Source organism: Poeciliopsis prolifica, unplaced genomic scaffold (genome assembly GCF_027474105.1).
Source record: "Poeciliopsis prolifica strain line A6 unplaced genomic scaffold, Auburn_PproV2 SCAFFOLD047, whole genome shotgun sequence".
NCBI classification, from domain to species: Eukaryota; Metazoa; Chordata; class Actinopteri; order Cyprinodontiformes; family Poeciliidae; genus Poeciliopsis; species Poeciliopsis prolifica.
In genome coordinates, this window is record NW_026562422.1 from 2,034,164 (window position 1) to 2,058,000 (window position 23,837).

A 23,837-nucleotide genomic window follows, 5' to 3' on the forward strand; every position below is an offset into this window, starting at 1 on the left:
CATTCCACGAGAGGCAGCTTGTGAATTCTGTCTTCTGCAACACTCATGTTGTAGCTCCTGCACTTTCAGAGTTCTGAAAGAGTTACTTTATAATCTGAAGCTCAGTGTTAAATCGGCATCAGAATCTACAGCATAATGCGCTCCTTTATCTGACGCTCCGACGACAAAGTCATAAACAAAGCGTTAAGTGACTAAAACGGACTGGAGCCATGCAGCTGCGAGACAGAACTGCTTCCATGAATCCCTTAGACTAAAGACAACGCTAAACTCCTTTATATGATGTCACTTCAGCATGTGAAGACTCAGGCTTGTTGCTTTCTGTTCTGAAGGTTGCCATCTGCAGTCGAGCCCCAGCTTGCCCTCGTTCACTTGTTTCCTTTTTTGTGGACAGAAATGGGGGCAGCCTGTTTGTGGGTTTGGTATCATGTTCGCCTGCAGTGCATTGTGGGTATCTCTGTGAAATCACATGACTTACTGTAAAGCCTGAAAGCTGTTGATGTAGGCTATGTGATAGTCGGTCCACAGCGGCTGTGGCTGGAGGGAGTCGCAGTGGCACCGGAACTGGGTTTCAAATCTGGAGAGGAGAGAAGACGTCTTGGTTAGAGAAGAGAAGCTGAAAAACTATTTTTAGCTCAATCTGTTTAAATGCTGAAACCAAGATGACTTCAACTGGGCCATAAAAAACATCTACAGAGAAATGTGGAAGAGTTTCTGCTGTAGTAAATGTGTCCACAGCACAGAGTTGTAACTTGAAGAAGAGACACGTCCAGCTAAAGCTCATCTGAGAAAGAACATGTTGCCAAAGTTTTGGCACTGACAGTCGGAGTTTGTGAACTTTTGAGCTGCTTTTAGATCATTCAGCAGTAATGAGAATCATGTTGATATCAATTGACTGCAAAAATATTAAAAAGTGTACAGTCTGACAGTGGTCTAAATCTAAAGCCCATGTTGAGCTTTTGTCAAGGCGTTCAGATTAACTACTGTATGCAAACGAGTCTTGTTTCCACTTCCATAATGTTTTTGAATCTCACATTGTATCACTGATTTGACTCAATGAAAGCCTCAGAGTGAGTGTTGTGTGGGGACCTAATTGACATTCCCACAGCATCTCTAGAAGAGGAAGTTGCCACATAGAAAGAAAAACCCAGGAGGGAAAAAACACCCACACACATCCCTTCCTGACCCACATGGCATATTGCAAAAGTGCATATATATATATATATATATATATATATATATATATATATATATATATATATATATATATATATATATATATATATATATATATATATATATATATATATATATATATTGTTTTGTTGTTATAACTGACAGACCAACACTGTGAGGATTTGGATTTTTCTGTGAATTTAGGTTTCTGTGTGGTTTTAAGTTCATTTCGTCTTCATGTTGTCCCAGCTACCCCTCGATTGTGTCTCGTTTCCCTTATTTAATCCCGCCTGCCTGCGTTCTGGTCGTCTAATCCGTCTCGTCTGCTGTCAAGTCAGTCATCAGATGTCAATTGTTCTACCAGATAGAAGCTCTTCGTCTTCCACTCCTTCTGTGCTGCCTGGACTTTGGATTTGGATTTATATCATTAAATATGTAATTCTTTCACTCCAGCCTCAGCGTCATCCTCATCACCTCTTCTCCGCATTTCATGACAAACACAAAGTGACACATGATTGTAGAGTGGAATTGCAATGACACGCAGCTTCAGAATCCCCTAATACAGAAATGGAGAAATTGGGATCTGACTTCATCTGGATAATGTTTTTTTTTTTTTGTCCACTCTTTGCATTTACTATCAAAACAGTAGTTCAGTTTTAGGCTCATGCATTTTATTTCTAATGACAGACTAATCAGAGCTCAGTGAAATGTTTCCTGACCGTCTGCCGAGTCCCGCACAATTCAGGACTCTGTTTGTTCAAACCTTTGAGGCCAGAAACAGATTTACTGCATCTGGAGCAGCTAAAGACACTTAAACTGGATTTTATTCAAGGGGATCAAAGTACAAGAGACTCAGTGCAAATGCACCTCATACATTTCAGATTTTTACTTGTGAATTTATGAGTAAACGACCCTCTTCTTCACAATTAGTGGCAACATGTTGGTTTTTTTCATTAGTTTCAGTTTTTAAAAAAAAATTATATATAAAAAATATTTACAAATTTTTTTTATGTGCCATAAAGTCAAGTATGGATAGAAAAACTGAAAGGAAAATGTGTGAAAAAGCTTAGATGATATAAATACTTTTGAACTGGCTGCCTAAACTATTTGAGCTTTTGACCACTTAGTTATATGAATTCAATGGTATTTTGAGACTTGAAAATGAAATTCCAGTCTGCAGTTCATAGATGTCTTAGCGCCACCCTGTGGGGAGCTGACCTCAGTGCATCTAACAGCATGGCGCTAAATCAGGGTCATGAACTTTGCTAAAAAAAAAAAACTGAAAAAAACAAACAAACTTCAAGCTGAAAAGCAGACTTTGACGTTCGTTTCTAGTTTCAAATCTATTTTCAATCTCTTGTCAGATTCAAGTCTCTTTTTTTGTTAATTTTCTTCAGATACAAAATAATTTTTCTGTTTCAAATCTTATATTTATTTCTTTATTTGGTTTCAGTTTTTTTTCACTGGTATTAATCTGACAGGTTTCATCTTTTTATTCAGTTTGAAGTGTAAAAAATAATTGTGATGTTTCCAGCACAACTGAGCAAAAGTCTCTTATGGAGACATTTTCTTTGTTCTACACCGAACCGTTTCCATCACATTGACTCACATAACCAAGACTTAAGATTAATTCCAATTTTTTGTGCATGTGAAATATGCGCACGTTTCTTTCCAACATACTTCCTGGGGAAACTTTTCAACTCCTCCAGGCAGGAAACGGTGACTTTCTTCACCAGATCAGGGTCCAGTTTTCCAGAGTTGTCCACTCTCCCTTGAACTGCCTGCAGGCAGAAAGAGGAACATGAAGCTCTGCACTGCCATCAAATGGATGCAATCCTGCATTACATGTTAGAAGATGATATTTATACTTTTATGTGCAAATTTTTATATATATATATATATATATATATTATATATATATATATATATATATATATATATATATATATATATATATATATATATATATATATATATATATATATATATATATTATATATATATATAAAATAAAAACAATCTGAAATGTTTTCAACACTATCCAGGTTATAAAAAAAGTAATAAAGGCAATAAAAAAAAGGTATATTTTACCATTTCTTCATTGTAGTTATAAATATATATATATATATATATATATATATATATCTATATATATATATATATATATATATATATATATATATATATATATATATATATATATATATATAGATATATATATATATATATATATATATATAATTCCAACAGAGTTGGGAAACAGAAGTGGTTGGCTGTTCTGTCCATATCTCATAAAAGCCACTATAATTGATTAGAATATAACTGAAGATACTCAGTCAGCTGTTCTTATTCATGTAGAGTTAGCAGGACCAGGCCACAGCTGATATGTTCACATAGGTTAGATCAATTAATATTAAAAATGATCTTTTCTGCTGATAGGTAGAATTTAAAAGCTGAATAAAAATTTCACTTTTTGTATTTAAGCTGTTAAATGTTCATAATTGCTTATCACAAATATAGATTTAAAAAGAAAAAAAATACTCTGCTTTTTATTAGTTAAGTAGAAGCAGAATGATTTATCACTATGGGGGTCTTACAGTCCAAATGTCCATAGGAAACAGAGAGAGAAACAGGTCGTCTTCCTTTCTGGGCTCCTCCTTGTCTCTCCACACAGTATCATATTCGAGTTTGATCACTTTGTCCAGCACAGAGCTCAAGTCCTCCTGCAGCACACACACACACACACACACACACACACACACACACACACACACACACACACACACACACACACACGCACGCACACACACACACACACAGAGAAAGCAGCAGGCCAGCACTGTCAAAACACGAGTCTCAGCAGGAAACAACGGGATCATTTCAGGCTGATTACTTGGAAATTTGATTTGAGCTGAAACCACATTTTCTTGTTCGTAAATGACAGTTCAATCTTGGGCTGTGTTCACTCATGTGTTTTAAAAGACGTGGACGTCCAGTGTCCAAAAATAACACTGTAGTCACAATGAAGAAGGTTTTCCTATTTGCTTCAAAAGTAAAAGTGCAACAAGGTAAAAAAAAAAATTCTTTCCAAATTTACTGAATTTTCACATTAAAGTTAAAAACAATGAGATATATTGAGATATTTTTGGAATGCTTTGACCTCTCTTGGTATTGGAATTGAGAGGCCAGATGGACAAATCTGTATTATATTGACATATAATACTATTTTGATATCATGAGATATCAACCACAGTGGTGCCGCAATTATATCTCATTGTTGTAATGAGATATAATACTATAGAGTATTTTATAGGTTTGAAACTTTAATGTTTGTGATGCTGTCATTCATTCTGAAATGTATCTTGTTTTGTTAGTTTTTGTCCGCTTTGTGTTTTCTCCATTGATTTTGGAGTTAGAAATTTTCGATGTGTCAAGGCACTAAGCTAGTGACCTGGTGAAACATCACTTAGTACCACCTGGGTGTGGGTCAGCGTAAAGGCTGAGCCGGGCATAATTTGGCCTTCATTTCAACGGTCCTGCATGGGGTCCAAGTGCTGGACTTGGACTCCATGCAACCAGTGGAGGTTGGTGGCATGGAGACCAATCGTCTAGCGGCGCCACTGTGGTGTATTGTATGTCCTCTTGTCCTCTGACCTCTCAAGTTGATTTGACGTCCGACTTACGTGGCGCCACTGCGGTTGATAATATGTCCTCTTGTCCTCTGACCTCTCTGGCTTTTTGGAGGCCCGACTTACGTGGCACCACTGCGGTTGATTGTAGGTCCGTTGCTGGGGGACCTCTGGTTGCTGGGGGTCCTTTGGTTGCTGGGGGACATCGGATTGCTGGGGGACCTTTGGTTGCTGGGGGACATCTGATTGAAGGGGGACCTGTGGTTGCTGGGGGACATCTGGTCGCAGGGGGACATCTTGCTGCAGGGGGACATCTTGTTGCTGGGGGACATTTGATTGAAGGGGGACCTGTGGTTGCTGGGGGACATCTGGTCGCAGGGGGACCTGTGATTGCTGGGGGACATCTGGTCGCAGGGGGACATCTTGCTGCAGGGGGACATCTTGTTGCTGGGGGACCTTTGGTTGGGGACCTTTGCAGGCTCCAACCAGAGCCTGCAAAGATGTGATTGTTTCCTCTAATTTGCGAACATGTTCTGATTGATCCTTCAGTTTTTCTTCATACTTTAATTTGATTCTATATTCGTCCATCATAACTTCTATGAGTCCTTTGTTTCTTGAGGCATACATCTCTGCCTCCCTCTTAAACTTGTCCAGCTCTTGAAGAAGTCTGTTGTCCGTTGTTACTTTGGAAGTAACAACGGACAACAACGATCGTCCTGTTTTGACTGAACCACTGATGTTGCTTTCTTGGGCTGGTGTTTTCTTCATCTGACGTTCTCTTTCCAACAAGTTCTTCAGGTTTTTGATTTCCTCCTGCTGGACTTTGAGTTCTTTCTCCCTGGCAATTCGTTGTTGTCTTTCCTCATCCAGCTCTTTCTTCAAATCATCGATCTGCTTTGTCAAATCCCAGATGTCATAAGTTGTTTCTTGCTCCTTGTCGTCGAATGCTCTTGGACTCTCGGTTGGTTCGTCTACAGGCGCAATGGGGCATTCCTCTTCATCATCAAAATGAAGGATTGCATCATAGTCTACCTGGATGTTTTCTTCTATCATCTCTATCCATGAAAGTTGTTGGTCCATGTTTGTTATCTGTTAATTCTTGTTTCTTTGAAATGTGATCTGTTGTGATAGAGCTGTGGAACAGGTCTGAGAAAACACTGTCTGAGAGCTACAATCAAGAGAGAGATTCCTTTGTTGTATCACAGTGATGTCATAACCGCTGATGTCATAGAGACCACTGGAACCGAACATGTTAATTCAACCTGCTGTTTGAAAAATGCTACGCAGTAGCACTAATGACATAGATGGAGGAGAATGATCCGGACTGTGCAGCTAAAAACAATGAATGAGACGTGGAGGAGGTGACCAATCCTCGGCATTAAGTTGGCAACATGTTGAAGATTGAAGGCTCACAGGTGAGCCAGAAGCCAGAACTGCTGACAGCACAGTAAACAGATATCATTCAAATGGTGAAGGAGCAGATATTGGAATGGAAATCAACTTGCACACAGACCTGAAAATGCTAACTGCAATGCTAACTGCTAACAGAATTTAAAAAATGTACATTTACACATCTTTATGTAATATAGTTGAAATGGTTCAGGTTAGGCTGCATAGTGACGCAGATGGTAGCACTGTTGCCTTGAAACAAGAAGGTCCTGGGTTCGATTCCCGGCCTGGGGTCTTTCTGCACGGAGTTTGCATGTTCTCCCTGTGCGTGCGTGGGTTCTCTCCAGGTTCTCTGGCTTCCTCCCACAGTCCAAAAACATGACTGTCAGGTTAATTGGCCTTCCCAAATTCTCCTTAGGTGTGTGTGTGCATGGTTGTTTGTCTCTGTGTTGCCCTGTGACAGACTGGCGACCTGTCCAGGGTGACCCCGCCTCTCGCCTGGAAGCTGGAGATAGGCACCAGCACCGCCTGACCCCGTTAGGGAAAAGGGTGACCGGAACATGGATGGATGGCAGAGGAGCCATTTTTTTCCTCTGCAAAAAAAAAAAGGCTCCTCCATCAGCCCTTTAACAACGTTTTTGCCAGCGTTCCACTGAGTAGTAGATCCTATAATGAGCTCAGTATGTGTGCAGTTCCTCCAGGTGTTCACTAATTGCTGCTGGCTAGTCTGAAGGAGCTGAGGGGGGCAGGAGAGGGAGGTTTGTGAGCAGAAGCTCAGAAGCTTGGAAACTGCAGTTCTGAGGAGGAGCTGAGTCTTGAAGGCAGAGCACCAGGCAGCCAGGCGTTTTTCACAACTAAATGGTTGCCATGGAGATTAAAGGACTTGTCAAACATTCTTGAAAGAAACAAATCAACACTCCCGTTATGTTTCTGATGAGGGAATAACATAAGAACACGAAGTAACGCTAAAAGAGTCGACAAGATATTGCTGCCCCTTTAAATTTTACTCATATCCTTGTAGAGCGATTTAAAAAGTCAGCTTTTACCTGATTTTAATCTGTCCAAAATCTGCCAGATAGCGCACCCTACAGGTCAAAAGATGCTCTTTCACCTGGCAGAGGGTATATGAGGGGGCGTTTGTGCTGCTGCTGGCTGAGGCATCATGTTTCTCATCTTCCAGTAGGCTTTTTTCAGTAGGCTTGTTCCTACTTGTTCTTATTGTAAAGACCGGTGTGATTTTTATCTTGAAAGGTGGTATAGGATTTTTTTTTTCTTTCTTTCTTTTGTTACCTTTACTTTGCAGCAGTACTTCTCCAAAAGCTTCTTCAGGAATCCTTCCTGTAGTTGCATTTCAGCACTTTCCTCCGCCATGTCCGGCTGCAAGGAGAAACTTCCCATGATCTTCTCACTGTTGGAGTGAAAAACAGTACCAGTCACATGTTGTTGTTGTGACATGTGGCTGACACCGAAGCAAATGAAAATCACGTCCCACTGAGAGAAGGCCTCATGGCCTTCTCTCAGTTCACTTAAGAGTCAGATCTGATCACTTGACTTTCTCGTGACATGGAAAAAAAAGTTAAAAACCCAGAATTCTCTAAGAAATTGCAGCCAATTGCAGTATGTCAGGGAATTAATTAATATTAATAAATCTATTATTAGATTTAGTAAAACTTCTGTGGTCCAGCTCTGCATTGCAGTTTAAAGTATTGTAATATACAAACTTTGTTTCAAAGTAAATGCAAAGAATGATTCTGTGTACTTGACTGTGGAATTCATGACTCTACCTAATTCATGACAAAAGTCTCCATGACCTGGATTGAATGTTTCCATTCTGCCCATAAGAAGTTTTTTTTTCACATATCAGACCAGCTGGGCTTTTTTTAGACTCCAAATTTGTGTTTTAAGCACAACATGTTGCTTTGGTGTGGTTTGATTCAACAGCAAAGCAAAGTTAAAATGTCAGCAAAATTATCTGCGCTTTTTTTTTTTTAACTTCCTCCTCAGCGCCTCCCTTTTGCTGGTACTTTTGTTCACAAATATGTTATGTGCTGCCCAGACATGTTTGTTTTCTGTCGTGATTGTTGATGCAAACACCCGTACAGATCATTCAGTTCAAATGTGTCGACTGCTCCTGCAAACATGCATAAACAACGGCTTTCACTCAGGAACTTTGTGAATTCCTTCATGGCATCATGGTAGGTCACAAACTGTGCAATTTGTCCAGTTGTGAAATTTCCTCCTTACAAAATTTGATAGTAATCTGTTTCTGGTATTATGACAAAGTGGGAGCAACTCAGCTACAAATGCTTAGGCCACATAAAAGCATGGTCAATAGACGCTGAGCCAAAGGGGACGCAAAGGCGGCCAGCTTTCTGCAGAGCCAATTGCAACAGACTAGCAAACTTCATCTGTCTTTCTGGTTAACACACTACATCAGCAACCCGATGCACAAGTGTGGGTTTGCCAGTTTCTGTGAGGACAACACAACTGGATAACTATTGTAAAACTAGACTGTTTCAAAGTGCTGTTGAGAAAGAACCTGACTAAGAGGCACAGAATCCAGAAGAATGTCCACAAAGTTAATTTTGTGGAAAACCTTTAGTAGATGAATTAACAATAGGAGTTCACTCAACTTCATTTACCACTGTGTGTCCATGTGCTAGAGATGACCTGCAAGAGTAGATGACCACACAACCTGTCATCCCGCTGCTCCGGGGAGACAATGCTCCCTGGAGCAGCGTCCTGTTCCAGGGAGTATTTACGCTGGACAAGGGACCAATTACCCCCAACTTTTTGAGAGTATGTGTGTGAATGCAGACTATGTATGTGGTAATCGACCTGCACTTCTATAGGACTTTATCTGGTCCAGAGAACTCAAAAGGACTTTACACTACATTCAGTCATTCACACATAAACATACACGCGCATGCGCCTACACAAACACACACACAAACACACACACAAACACACACACACACACACACGCATTCACACAATGTAGTAAGTTACATTGTAGCCACAGCTGATTATGAAATGGTGTCTGTATCTAAATATTTAATTGTGGCTCTGGCCATCCAGCTTCGGGTTTTCTGAGCAAGTTTTGAGTTGGTTGTATCTTCTAGAGGTTTTCTTTCTGCAATGCCCTTTATTTCCATTAAGTCTGACCGCACACATAACTCATTTCACAATGCAATACTTTGCATTGTCCAGTTACATAAAATTGGATTCAAATAAGTTTAAGTTTTTATTTGTATGAATACCTTTGCAGGACATTGCACACACCTTCAACCAATGACTATGTTTAAAAAGTTATGTCCATCGCAGGGGGTACAAGGAACACCCTTACTGCTATTTATGCAACCTTTCTAAGTCCATTGTCTTTCAAGCATTGAGAGCATCAGATTGACAACCTTCCAATAGAAATACAGCAACAAAACATTCCTTCATTCCCTCACCTCTTGTATTTGTTGAGGATCCAGTCCAGCAGAGCATACAGATCCTTTACCTCGGTCACCTGCGGCTCCAGCTTCCTCAAGTGCTGCCCGACGATACTGTGGTAGCTCTTCACATATGTGCTGAAGACTTTGAAGCTGGGTGGGTAGGACCATCGCAGCTCCCGCTTCACATTCTCCAAATCCTCTACAATAGTTTTTCCCAGGAGCCCGAGATGGACCGCCAACCAGGATAGATTCTGTTCCTTCTTCTCCAGGTGAACGCCGTTGACCTTCACCTGCACGCCCTGGGACACCGCCTCCTTCCAGGCCTCCATCCAGCTGTCTGATAAGCCGCCTGGCTCCTCGGCCCTCTTCTCCTCCTCCTGGATGATGCGAGCCACGTGGACCAGTAGTGCCTTGTTCCTGGCAGGAAAGGAGTTGGAATCACAGACTATGGTGCAAATCTTTTTCCTGAGGTCCGTATAGAGGAGGGCCAGGTCTTTCTCCTTCTTCGCCATCTCCATGGGGGAGTCGTCACCAGTTTGCTCTTGCTCCTTCTGAAACTCCAGTCGCATGGCCAGCAGGTTCACATGAGCTTCCTCAAGAACCTCCATCTCTATCAGCTTGTTGATCTGCATAACTGAAGGTAAAAAATGAAAAATAAACAAATTGCAGATACGTCTTCTTTTTATTCATGCCTGTACAGTCACTTAGACGTCAGTTTCTCTCTAAATTGCTGGAAGCTGAATTATTCCTTCATTTCTACGTCATAATCCATTTTTTAACCTGCTGCTTTTGTATAAACAATCCAAACCCAACAGGAAACATGAGGGAGCAGCATCACAAAATGTAATGTGTCTTTTAAACCAGCAGCAAGTCACAAAAGAGGCATTGCAAGCCCTCTTTCAACTTGCTCCTACTTTACGTTGCTGGAAGTAACTTTAAAGAAATAAAAAAGTCCAAAGAAATCTTTTAGAAAACCCTGAGAAGACTACAGATGGAAGAACTTGGCAGCTTCTGCTTCTGTCCTGTAATACAGAAGCTGAAAGTTCAAAAATCGAACATTTTTTCCATTAACAGATGCACCAAAATAAGTAATTTCAGACGACATTAACCACAACACTGGTCAGGTTCCCCAGAGTTACTTTAAGTCACTCACTTCCAGGATCAGGAATGACTTTTACATTAATGTTTTCCCATTAATGTAAAGACATTAATGGAGATTGCAAAATGGGTTCAACTCATCCTCCTCCAACATCAAATTCCTCAAATGAGACTGAATCATCCATAGCAGTTTTAATTGAAGTGGATTATCTTCCCTTGTGAACGTTTACACTACAGACGTCTTCTGTGACGTTTCGTGTTTGTAGCTGAAACAAGATTATCTTTCGCTGCTTGTGTTGCAGAAACAGAGGCAAAGAAGAGATCTGCATGTACAGACACATTAGGACAACTGGAGCTGCATGAGACAATTTTTCTATTCTTAATTCTTGTTTCCCCACAAGCGGTGAGAAACAAGAACGGTGAACAAGTCTCAACCTGGTGACTTTCCAGATAGTAGATGTTGAACTTGGCCTATTTGTTTAGATTTTATTTGAACAGATGAACACTATGAGATCACTAATTTTATCCACGTCATGTCGACTCCTTTTTCAAATTTAGCTGACAATAAAATAATCCAGAGTAATGTGCAGTAATACAGTGACTCACACAATAATCATGTTCCTCTTTCAATTTTTTTTTCAAGAAACCACGTATTGTGTTGTGATTTTATGAGACATAGAAACACAAAGCTGAACATAATTGTGAGGTAAAAGGAAAATTATACTGAACATGGCTTTAGTTTCATTTATGAAAACTAAATGGCTTTAATTTTCATAAATGTACTACACTTAGATGTAAGATAACTCATGATCAATCAGATTGAACACAAAGCGTCTGTAAATATCAATATTCAATTCTGGTCTCAATTGTATTTAGATCTGGCCTTGGACTGGGCCATTCTAACACATGAATATGCTTTGATCTAAATCGTTCCCTTTGTCTGTATGCTGAGGTTGTGGCTCCGGTCTTTGAGCCTCCAACAGGTTTTCATCCATCCATCCTTCAATGCTCTCTGAGTGCAGACACTGTTCCTGCCATAGAACCGCCTCCAACTTTCATGTCCATCTAATCTGACCAGAGCACATGTCAGATCAGATTACATGAAACAAAGAAGCCTAAAGACACTAACACCTTCAGGACATGGATATAGACAGAGCAAGCTTCTGGGTGAGGTGTCGGTGTTCAGGTGGGGTTGGTTGCTTCGGTCCTGATGGCACGGCGGTTGGCTTGACTCCACTCGGCTTGCCGCCGCCGCATCACAGCGGTGGTGAATACAAATGTATGCCACCGTTTTCAGATTTTTCTTTGCTGAACACATTACAATGAAAATGATTTTCTTTTTTTTTGTTTCATTTTCCTGCTTTGACTAGTCCACCTCGTGAAGACCTGTTAAATTACAATAAAGTTTGGTGGTTGTAATGTGGCAAAATGTGAGAAAGTTCATGGGGTTTTAATATACATGAAACCCACAGCTTGGCATTTCTCTAATATGTGAAATGTCAGCTTATACAGTTTGCTGTGCAAGTCATCACTTTGTATTCCACGTCTTGGCCATGAATGTATTTTTATGTAAGTTAGTGATATTCTGTTGCCATGCACACGTAACAAAATGCAGCACTTCTTATTTGCAGCACATCATTTAAATGGTCAAAAGATGAAAAACAAAGTTATAAAGAATGACAGTAATGATGGCTTTCGGTTCCTTTTAGAGCCCCAGCTCCACCTCTTACAGAACCTTCCACCAAGCAGAGTGCTCTGACATTTCAAAGGCTCTGTGGGGAAAAAGCATCTTTTAGCTTCTAGATGGGTGGAAAAGGGTGGAAAAGTCCACATTGATCGTCTCGATGTAGCAATGTGGAGGGAGGACGAAAGGCCTCAAAGCACAAACTCTCTCCATTTATATCTGCTTCGGCTGTACCCAAATAAACTGATTGAGAATAAAATAACCTGTGATGAGACATACCTGACAGTGGTGTGTGTGGAATTTCAGGCAGCGTGTACAGCTCCTCCATCTCCTCCATCTCCTTTTCTTTCTCCTCTCTCATTTCCGGCAGGGCCTCAGCGGCCGGCTGCTCCTGCTTGGCCGCTTTGTCGTTGTCCTTCTTGGAGGGAAATCTCAGACTTCTGCGAATTGAGGATCCTTTCTTCAGAATGGAGTCGGTCAGCTTGGACATGTTGGGATCTGAGCACAGAAAGAACGCAGTTTCAGTGAACGCACCGTACGTCTTATTGGGGGACTCTGGGTGAAGAAGAGTCCGTTAGCTGCTTTAGTGTCAGTGAGGTCTGAGGAAACATCAAATCTGTAAGAAGTGATTAAAAAGAAAACTGTGATGTGAGCAAGTGAGAGTAAAACTTTCAGCAAATAACAGGAAGGCTGAACACATTACAATGAAATGACTACAATTTTCAGGGTCATATTTTTAAAATGTTGGCATCCATTTAGAAATTTAAGTGTCACATTAAGGTTTTTGATCATTTAGTTAGCAACTCTACCCACGTTAACTGCTAACTTAAGATGCTAGAACATGTTTAAACATGTCAGATCTGTAATCATTTTATCAGTGTGTTGAAATACCAGAAGCTCATCATACTCTCACTGTTCTCTCACACAGCGGCATGACTTCTGCACTGCTTTGAAATTAATGACTGACAAATTATGAAATGAGGGTTTGAAACACATCAATTAATTCAACTGTCAGACATACCTGTCTGAGAAAAGCAAAGGGAAAAGACAGCCGTTTGAGCCAGCTAATCCTGAGCTGCGAATATGAGGCTCATTTGCATGACAACCACTGCAAAACTACTTTCACTTCAAAGCATGTTGTTGAAAAGTTACCCATGCAGGGCTCAGCCGGTTCCCAAGTTCTGTCGGCCGTCACTGAATTGCACCCCCATCAGAAACATGTCTAATCACAATGCAAACATCAGTGGAGGTCAATAAATGACCTCCACTGAACCCAACCATAAAGAACAGGAGAAAAAGAGAGACAGAAGTTTGGTTTTGAGACTATGGAAGCAAACTGACAGACATACCTGTCTTTGAGCGAGCTAGAGGTTTGCGTTTGTGTTGAGTCATGTCTGTCAGATCTTCATCCGTTTTTTGAAAGAAGCTCCCACTGGTCTTCAAGGGTGACGCAGCTGGAGAGCCCGCACTGAGACCTGGTGGGAACGAGACGATGTCAGCGCAATACTGAGTAAATATCTCTGTCAAGTCGTGTATCAGCAGGTGTACCTTATGTATTTGTGTGTATTTGTGTGTGTGTCACCAGCTGGGTGATGCAAATGAAGCTGAGCTGGAGACCAATGGACTGCTTATAAAGAGCTCTGAAGGGAAATACCAGAGGCACAAACAGGTTTCTCAGCTTGTCAACCGACAATAAATACTATTAACACAAAGTCACATGACTTTCAGTCAATGAAACTGAGCATGAAGATAAACTCACCCTCATAACATAGCTGGTAAAAGAAAGGGCGACCATGCAACCACTGACCTACAGGACAAGCCTGGATGGAACATTTAATACAAAACACCCGGGTTTGTCCGTCCATTTGTAGAGATTTAAAGTGTTTGTTTTGCTCCGTCAGACGTTTGGGACATCAGGTAAAATGTGACATGATGAGGAAAAGGACAATTTTGCTGTTGCCTTGAATATTTCAGGCGTTGAGTTTGGTGATATTCTAACAGACCAGTGTATTGCCACCCTTTGTTGTACCTGGTACCTGGTCTTCTACCTATACTGTCCCACATTACCTGAATTCAACTCATTTTAAGGCCTCCTAGAGGAGAACGTTTGCTTAATCATGTTGTATGTTTTGTGTTTTTTTTTTTTTTTTTTTGTAACATTTGAGGTTGTGCTTTTTAAGTATCTGAGGAAGTTTTAGTGTTTACTAGCTCTGGTTCCTGAAGTCCCATGCAGGGGAATGTCTGCAAGGAAATTCAAACCTGAATTCAAAGATCAAAGAACAGCAACGTAAAGATCAGGTTCTCAAATGTTTCTCTTCTACCTGAAACAACTTTTTTATATGATAAGTGCCAGCAAAACGACAAAACAGCTGAAAGTTTGTCTAAATCAAGACTCAAAGGCCACCTGTTGGAGTTTCTTTTGAACCATAATAAACAGAAGATAGACAGATGGTGCAATGTTATTGGTCTGGTTGCTGATTGACTGAAAAGAGTCAAAAATGATTAATAAAGTACTCTATAGTTAGATATTTGGGTAGGGTTAGGGATCTATATTTAAAATTTGCTGACATTTGAGTTTCAGTTATAATAATTTGTTGCTCTGAGCGTAAACTCTGCTTAGAGTTTGCATCAGTGGTAGAATGAACATGTTGAGCAGGACCAACCAGAAAAACACAGTGGGAATGGCAAAAAGTTTCAATTCTCAACCAACGTGAACTAAACAAATATCGTCACATCACTCCACCTGAATCATGTGTGTTCTCTTTAGTTCTACTTTCATTTCCTCGATACGTTTCAATGAATGTCAGCAAAGGTCTAGTGCCTGAGCTTACCTGTTGAAAAGACAAAGAGTTTCTATTTACGCCCAAACACAACAACGCTCGACCTTTTCTTTCAGGTTTCTTATCTGTTTTGCAGCTCAAGCTACTCAGGACCAACTTGTACAAGTTTAATATCCACCATGCAGAGGAAAGTGATGAATGAAACCTCTTCCAACATGTGTTCACAGTTTCTAGTTCGTATACTGAACGTACTTTTCTAACTACCCACAGTCCAGCAAGGGGATCAGTGGCAGCATAGAGTTCAAGATGTTGGTCAATAAAACTTCAACATTTGATTGTAGGAGCAAAGTTATTTCACATTAACAAAAATTTTTCTGTCTAATTGTTCTTAGCTGTCGCATAAATGTTTTATTTCAACATTTCTTCAGATTAAGTTGCAAAACTTTGAGTGCTCCAGTAATTAGTCGGTTCTTTCACAGCATTTCCATTTGCAGATCTGTTGGGGATACATCTATTCTGTACTCTGAAGCTTTTGTCCATTTATCTCTGCATTGCAGCTCGAGCTCGATCCGGCTGGATGGATGCTAACCCGTCTGTTAGCATAGATGATCACAGTCTCGCCACAGTCTGGTAGACGTGTTGGCCAAGCAGGTCAGTTTTTTTCTCCTTTCACTAAAGTAACTTCTTCAACATGTTAGCTTTGTCCCCAACATGGTTTAACGGTAAACTCTTTGAAAACTCTGATGACTTTCTCCTTCCAGTTGTCCTGTCAACATGTCTTCCTGTTTGAGCTCCTCCAGAGTTGCCATTGGGCTCCTTGTTGCCTCCCTGGTCAATGCTCTCTTTAAAGCAACCCATCAGTTTGGTGATCAGCCATTTTTGGTAAGGTTTTGTGGGACAGTTTCAACAAATATGCAAGAAAAACAAACAACTTTTTTGTAAAAGTTACATGCTGCAACTTTCAAATTCTTTTGTTAATGACTAACAATGACACTGAGAATAAACAAGAACGGGTTTTCCATTTGCTGCTGCCAGATTTTGCTCCGGTCCTCCAGAACCCGTATACCAACTTACTTACAGTACAAACATCAGAACGACAAGTTTACGTAGGTTTTCTACATGGCTCTTTTGGAAATTACTAATAGTTCATCAGAAGAAAATCAGCATTGCAACACTGCGTGTGCTTGATCTTTAGCTGTGCTCTCAGTAGAGCTTCTCCCTGTGGGAAGGATGAACCAACAGCTACAAAGTTCACCAACTCTAGTGTTTAGCTCATGAATATTCAGAGGGTTAAAAGGTCACTACAATGACATCAGACCTGCTGTTCTAGGGGTAAAAAGCTATGAGAAGGAGAAACTTTTGGGGCTGAGACTGAATGTTACTCACTTGGTGAGGCCGGCGGTAGAGAGGAGGGCGACTCTGACTCTGCTCTGGATGTGACCTTTGAGTCCTTCCTCTTGGGTGAGCGGGGGCTCTTCTCGGCGGGTCGCCTGATGCTCAGCCTGAACGTCTGGAGCACGCCCAGAGTCTCTTTCACCACTCCGTTGGCTTGCGTCTTTCCGTCGCTCTGGAGGGACACGCTGTCCTCCTGTGGGTTTTCGCTGGACTTATCCATTGTTGGTGGGCTCTCAGGCCATACAAGACGCAATCGTCGGGAGGGAAATTTCAAATAAAATCACCCGGAAAATTGAAAAGTGAGTCCACTCCTTTGAGGGCAACAAACTGTGGATGATCTGTGGTGCTGTTGGCCCTTAGCAGAGGCGCGTTCTGTTTACAGATAACACAGGATCCAGTCTGTGCAGTTCTGATAACAAGAGTTCACCCTGAGGAGAATGTCAAAGCATAAATTAAAAGCTGCAGAGAGGCTTTTCTGCAGATAGTTACGGACTTCCCACTGAAATTTGCTCCGGTTCTCTCCGAGCCCTGAAAGCGGAGAGCAAACACACACAACCAGCAATCAGCTACCAAAACAAGGCAGTAAAACTTTCTTCGGTGAATTTGTATTTGTGATCACACACAGAGAGTAAATCATTAATGTCTGTTTTGCAGCAAATGATTAATCACTCAAATCAACCTTTAAATATTTGCATTATTCGTACTGATTTTTGAACTTGCAATGGGAAATTTGTCAATGAGCGGAATGATTTCAAGCTCAATCCACTTAAATCTAAAACATATGAATGGTTTAAAATAACTGAAAAACTTTATCTTTTTCTGAAAAACTTTATCTTTTTCTATTCCATGTTTTTGGAATAGAAAAATGAAATGTAAAATCATGGTTTATCTGTATTTATGCTATGCTTCAGAAAGCAAAATTATTTTTTGTAGTTCTTCATATCCAAAAGTCAGTAATTTTTTATATCTCTCTGAAGAGCTTCCTAAATTATAACAGCATTACATTTCCTCAGTTCTACATTTTATATGGGATTTTATTGTACTTGTCTAATAATAACAATGATAATAATAACAGTAATTATTCAAGTAGTTTTTTTTTTTTGCAAGATCAGCACTTTGCATTTCAATAACTTCATGAGAAATGTTTTTGAAATGAATCCCATGTGAGTGAGTGAAACAAAAGTTTGACCCAATTAGTGAATCCACAACAAAGCAGCCCAACCAGGTACAAATACTATTGTGAGGAAACCATCACTGATGGAAGATGACTAAGAGACGTTTACAAATGGAGAGCAAAAGCTTCTAGAAATGAATCCGATTGGTTCAGACTGCTGCTGTGATGTCACTGCTGCCACAGGCCGGTGGACAGCAGCTGCCAAAATGAAGCTGGAGGTTTTCCAGCTTCAGTTGTACCAAGGTCACAGTTTATTTTACAGTTCGATTTTTGGTATTAGTCACTCACTAAGTATTTGCCATTACATGTTAATTAGTGGACTGTAATTTAAGAGAAAGGGTTACCCACTTGAATTCTTTTAAACGACATATGTTAATGTATTATTAAACGTTAGTGATCCCTGAAAGTAAAACTCTCATTGCTGCACCTCTATGTTTTTGTCACTATGTCAGCTATTTATCATAAAGCTGCTCCAAGTACTTAGTAGACAAAGTAATTAATTGATGAGGCAAATATTATTAACTTAAAGTCGCAATAACAATGTGTCCTTGAATTATAGTGCATAAAATTCACAAGGGTATCAATTATTCAGATAAATTTAAGTATTTTGAAGCTTTTCCTCTCAAAAGTATGAAAATACTAATAATCATCATTTATTTAGTAAGGATTGTGAGGTCACTTCCACCTCAAGGTGCTGCTGCTAGTTAAGACGGATGAAAAGCATGCAAGTCATTTTATTTTGCATCTGAGTGCCTTTGGGATTTGTACCATGAGGCACAAATCAAAACCCAAGGACAAAGAGTTAATAAAAAAAAAAAAACAGAAAATCAGAACAGTGTTCCCTCACCTTTGGACAGCAGCTCAGGTAAGATCCAGTTTTGCTTTCATTTTTTTTTTTTCCACAAACATGACTCGATAATTTCACGTTTTGAAGGTTGTCAGGCAGGTATTTAAAAAATGCCGTCAGACTAACCGGGACAGAAAAAGAATAAGACGCTTGAAGCTGAAGGAAGCAAAACAAGGAGCGCAGGCGGCTTGTTAAGGACACAGTCACCTCTGTGAGTATAGAAGTAATCTGAGCTCGGAGTGCCTAGATTTTTGAGTTAACCATTTACACAACGAGGAAGTGATGATTACTGCTTGACTGGCAGAAAAAAAAAAAAAAAAAAAAAAAACAGAATGAAAGACGAGTGGTTTCCTGTTTTAAGGAAAAAGAAACCCAAAAAACTGTCACTTGGTAAGTAAATTTCTTTCTCCTGAATGCAGAAACTTATATTTTTGCTCATAAATCAATAGATGGAATCATTTATGACCAACGCAATGAGTTATATGTGTAACTTAAGTTTGTAATTTAAACATCTTACTCTTACATTCAGATCCCTCACATACATAAAGCTGCATGCATAAACTATAGTTATAGTTAATATGTCAAACTCTTTTCAAGAGCTTGCATGCAATATCTTCCCACACCACTGGATGGCGATGTAGACCACATCCGTTTGTATTTAATTTGTTCCTATCTGTTGTAGTACATGGATGTGAATAGAATCTTGACTTGCATTTCGAGAAAGCATATTAATTTGTAAATGTTACAACTTGACATTCTATCCAGTTTCACTCCTACAGAAAAACAGAATCAAATGAGGTTGGAGGATTCAGTTGGATACAAAGATCTGTCTGTGGTTTGCTGCAGCTCAGTTTCCTTTCGGGATATTAATAAAACTGAACTAAACTGTGTAAAAATAATCACCAGTTTCTTTGTAAATAAACCTCTAAATGTAAACATAACCATGATTTTAAGGCTGATGACAGTCTGTGCATTTTTAAACTGCTATGAGGCGTATGAGATTGGTCTTCTTTTAAGATGGCGGCGGTCCGGCGCAGCGGTGGCTCAGTGGAGAAGCTGGTTAGGCTTCAGTCCTCTACAGCGTCACAGGTTTGAATCCTGGCCTGTTGATCTTTGCCGCATGTCTTCCCCCTCTCTCACAGCCCACATTCCTGTCGAATGACTGTTGAATAGGCTGCCAGAACCGAAAAAAGGAAGTAAAAAAGATATCTAAAAATTGGCGTCAGTCTACATTATCTTAGCAGCTAGCTTCAGACTCCAGAACCAACGAGTGAAGGGAAATATAAAAAGTCAAGTATTAAGTCTTTAAAATTTTTTAGCAGGCCCTCGCTTCCAAAATATCATACAATAATAATAAATAAATAAATAACACTTACATAAAAAATACATAAAATACATAAAAAAAACTATGGTCGGCCACCTTTGGCCCTTGGGCCTCGAGTTTGACATGTGCGGTATAGAGTGATAATTTTCTTTTTCTGAATTTAGGTAATTACGAAAAACTGGGGACATGAAAGATATAAATAAATCCTCTGAACAGCAGTGTCATGTAATGTTTGGATGTTTTGTAGAGTTTTGACTCCATTGTTCCATTTAGTGGAACAAAGGAGTTGTGCTAATTGTGAGAAATGTTATGAAAACCATGTTTACTACATTGTGCTAAATGAATTGGAAAAAACCTGCAACTGTCACTCAATTAATTTTAAAATGACACAATGTCTGCAAAAAGGAACGAATAATAATGAACTTAGGATGCGTTTACTAAAGTAAACACAAAGTCTGTATTAAAAACTGTTGCATTTTAAAATTGGACGCATTCATTTTTTTCTATTTCAGTGTGTGAGGTTCCTTTTTCCAATAAAAGCATTGAATTCTTGAATATCAAGAGCTTTTGTTCCTGTAAATGAGTCAATTTCACTTAGATGTCCACCGTTTTAGAGTTCTCTAGCTGTTAGTCTGTGTGTTGTAGAGAAAGTTTCACACACCCTCCCACACAGAAACACACACCACCCACATGAGTGCACCATGGTGTTACCTTGTACCCACAGGCAGCCCGGGAGAGAGCAGGAATTGTGATGCTGGAACTGGTGCGCCTCACCAAAACCTCAACATTCATTTAGCTCATACTGTCGCAGTGCAAACACTAAAATCACACACGCAATTTTTTCTATACTAACATATTTTCTTTCTTTATTCGAAATTGCTTAAAACATATATTGAATGTTGACTGAAACCTCTAAGTTAAGAAATGTATTAATTACATCTGTCTGTCAGCAACCTGCCCGAAAAATAGGATGGTTAGATTTAAACTTGCCCCCGCCAGGAACAGCTGTGTTTGTATGCATGTGTGTGTGTGTGTGTGTGTGTGTGTGTGTGTGTGTGTGTGTGTGTGTGTGTGTGTGTGTGTGTGTGTGTGTGTGTGTGTGTGTGTGTGTGTGTGTGTATACAGGCTGGGGGGTTAACAAGAGCATATTAAAAAAAAAAAACTGAAACACTTAACTAGTAGTACTTTCTATGTCAAGGAAAAATAATAATTGCTTCTTTATCTGGGAGACAAACACACCAGACAGACAGAAAAAACTGAGCCAGTTGTAAAATGTACAGGATGGAAGAGAGCATGTCTAGTTGTAGTAAAAGTTCAGCCAAATGCTTTTCAAACATATATGCTTTTCATGTATAGATATCTCAAATATACATGAAAGAAATTTGTCATGGTAATTGAAATTGGACCATTGAGTCATCACAAAATGGTTCCCTATAAACCCTGTAACAAGTAGCTATAATGAGCTCAGCTGATGTATGGTTCCCGATTTTTGAAAAAACAAACAAAAAAAAAAAACACAAAACAACAACAACAAAAATAAAACTCCCTTGTTCTCAGGTTAAAGAGAGATAACAGGTGTTCTACTAAAACTGACACGAGAACACCTCGTGTCAACCAATTTGTTGAAAACCTAAATAAAGTGGGTTATTAGTGAGTCAAAAGCAACCATACTCAACAGAAACTCAAATAAACTTTTTTTTTGTTTCCTCTTCTAAATTTCATTCTGTTAGGATTTCTGCTTTATGACTCATTCTGTTTCCACTTCTCATGACACCGGGGGGAGCGGCGCGGGCAAAAGGAGGTGAGATGGCTTTCATGCCTCTGCTCTCAGACGCTTTGTGAAAATGGTTTCAGGGGGAAATGTGGAAAAAAAAAAAAGGAAGACAGAAGATAAGAAGACGAAGACAACTGATGAGCGTCAGAGCGAGACAATCTGACAGGAATATGGCAGGAGAGAGGAAGGATTAATACGGTGAGAGATGAAAGACGAATAGGAGGAACAGAATATCGTGAGCGGTGTCAGGTTAACGGATCTGGATTATAACGACAACAGGGAATTCTTCTAGTGAACATTTTCGCTGCTTTGACTCAGGATGTAACCCTTTTTAGCTGCATTTAATATAATTAACAGCTTTTTGTGTGACGAAACAACATAAAGTTATGCCTCAGTGTGAAATAGAAAGAAAAATTATTTATGCTTTTTGTCAAAATAAAAAAAGAAATCTGGGGGGTTTATATTCAGCCCCCCTGTGTCAATCATTTGTAAATCCACATTCAGCTACAGATGGAAATCTTTTGAGCAACGACTCTACGAAACGTTTTACACGTCATGCCTCATGATCTCCTCTAAGAACATGTGTTCCATAAGAGCTTTAAAGCTTGAGATACTTTTATCATCAAACCTTGGGTTTGTCATTAGAACTATGCCAATTGAAATCATGAAAATAAATTTGCTTTAATGGGAGACATGCCAATTTGGGAAAAAAAAACCCAAACCAACAACTCATGTTCCACCATCAGAAGAACGAGCGCGAGGTTGAGGTGGTTTTTCAGCCATGCCAAAATAGACGTGTTCCTCAAAATTGTGAAACACAGAAATCAGCAGTCGGATGTTACTACTGGCAGAAACGACAAACAAAATGACAGGCTGGCTTCATTACCTCACACAGTTCGTAAAACTTTGTGCGTCATCCCAACATGTTGGATCCACAACTCTTCTGTAAAACCACCAACCCCAATTTTCCCAAAACATGCCACTGCTAAGTAGGCGGGGCTTGTTGCTCCAATGCCTTAATGAGACGCTGATTGGCCAATAGATGATGAACTCTAGCGCCACGAATGAATTATGAATATGTCTCATGTAGCTGTTTACATCTGTCGCTGCCATGATTGTTCATGACTTCTCGCGTGAACAAACGTATTCACGTGATTTTAATTTACTTTCTTACACAGAAAAAAAAGACTATGGGTTGCCTACTGACTTAATTTGTCACATGTGATTGAATTAATCAAACTTGCTTTATGTTTGTTTAACATGGCAGTTTAATCAACGCAATATTTTTTATGTGGATAAACTGAATTTGATTACTTGTAACAAATTGACTTGTTTTTTTGTTAGATCGCCTGTTTTTTGGTGAAAAGACAGTAATTGAGTAATTCTTAGTATTATTGTTATTTTTCATTTTACATATTGACAAAGCTTTGCACTGTGCACATTTGTTATGGAAATGCAACTCAGAGTAAAGAGGCTCAGATTTCATCTCCACCCAACACACTCAGATTTTAACTTGTAAAAAGAAAAAAAAAGGAAACTTAAAACACAGATATGATTTCTCTTTCATTTCACTATTCAACCTTACATTCTGTTGGTTGCCTTTGAAAATTGGCAGTGAAATACCACGTAGCACATTGTTGCAAAGTGACAAGATTAAAAAAAGAAAAAAAAAAGAAGTTCAAAGGGTTTAAATAGTTTTAAATGCGCTGTATGAGGCAGAGATAGAAGAAAAAACCAAATACTTTAGCCTGACATCTCGCACCTCCTTAATAAGTGAAATCAAACTGATCTGAAACAACACCTCTCCCGTCTGCAAGGAATAGACGGTATCAGATACAAGTTGATTTGAAGATTAATATTCTGTCAAGTGTTTTTTTTCCCTTCAATGAAAGTGTTTTTTTTTTTTTTTCCCACATTACAGGGCTTCCTTTAAAGAGCAGTCACCGCCTCTTCACTGTGTGCTCCAAACATCAAACACATTCTGCCTCAGATGTATTTTTATCCCCCTCTGCAGCCCTCTGTCCCCTTCCAGCCCACACAATCTCCTCATCTGAAGAATGGGCCCGTTTTAAGAACACAGCCTGACCACTTCCTTTATTCTCCCCGCTGATGGCTAATTAAGGTTGTGCA

The 23,837-nt window shown here is 39.6% G+C and overlaps 1 protein-coding gene and 1 long non-coding RNA gene across 4 annotated transcripts in view; one reads left to right on the forward strand and one right to left on the reverse strand.

The window, feature by feature from the left end:
- Window positions 1–18,911, reverse strand: part of exoc3l4 (exocyst complex component 3-like 4) — a 28,642-nt gene extending 9,731 nt beyond the window's left edge. Inside the window, exons 1-9 of one of the 3 annotated variants that reach the window (XM_055057308.1) lie at window positions 18,610–18,911; window positions 16,580–17,116; window positions 13,763–13,888; window positions 12,693–12,911; window positions 9,647–10,265; window positions 7,482–7,599; window positions 3,771–3,896; window positions 2,854–2,954; window positions 476–574 (exon numbers count right to left, since the gene is read on the reverse strand). In XM_055057308.1, the coding sequence (XP_054913283.1) occupies window positions 476–574; window positions 2,854–2,954; window positions 3,771–3,896; window positions 7,482–7,599; window positions 9,647–10,265; window positions 12,693–12,911; window positions 13,763–13,888; window positions 16,580–16,808 (1,637 nt within the window). In that variant the 5' untranslated portion in view covers window positions 16,809–17,116; window positions 18,610–18,911. Of the gene's footprint in view, window positions 1–475; window positions 575–2,853; window positions 2,955–3,770; window positions 3,897–7,481; window positions 7,600–9,646; window positions 10,266–12,692; window positions 12,912–13,762; window positions 13,889–13,961; window positions 14,040–16,579; window positions 17,117–18,609 lie in introns of those variants that run through there. The other 2 variants (XM_055057309.1, XM_055057310.1) reach the window with 2 other exon arrangements.
- On the forward strand, window positions 6,103–9,984 carry LOC129377418 (uncharacterized). Its single transcript, XR_008607916.1, has 3 exons — window positions 6,103–6,217; window positions 9,671–9,785; window positions 9,901–9,984. It is a non-coding gene; the product is annotated as an uncharacterized LOC129377418 (long non-coding RNA).
- Window positions 18,912–23,837: the final 4,926 nt, after the last annotated feature.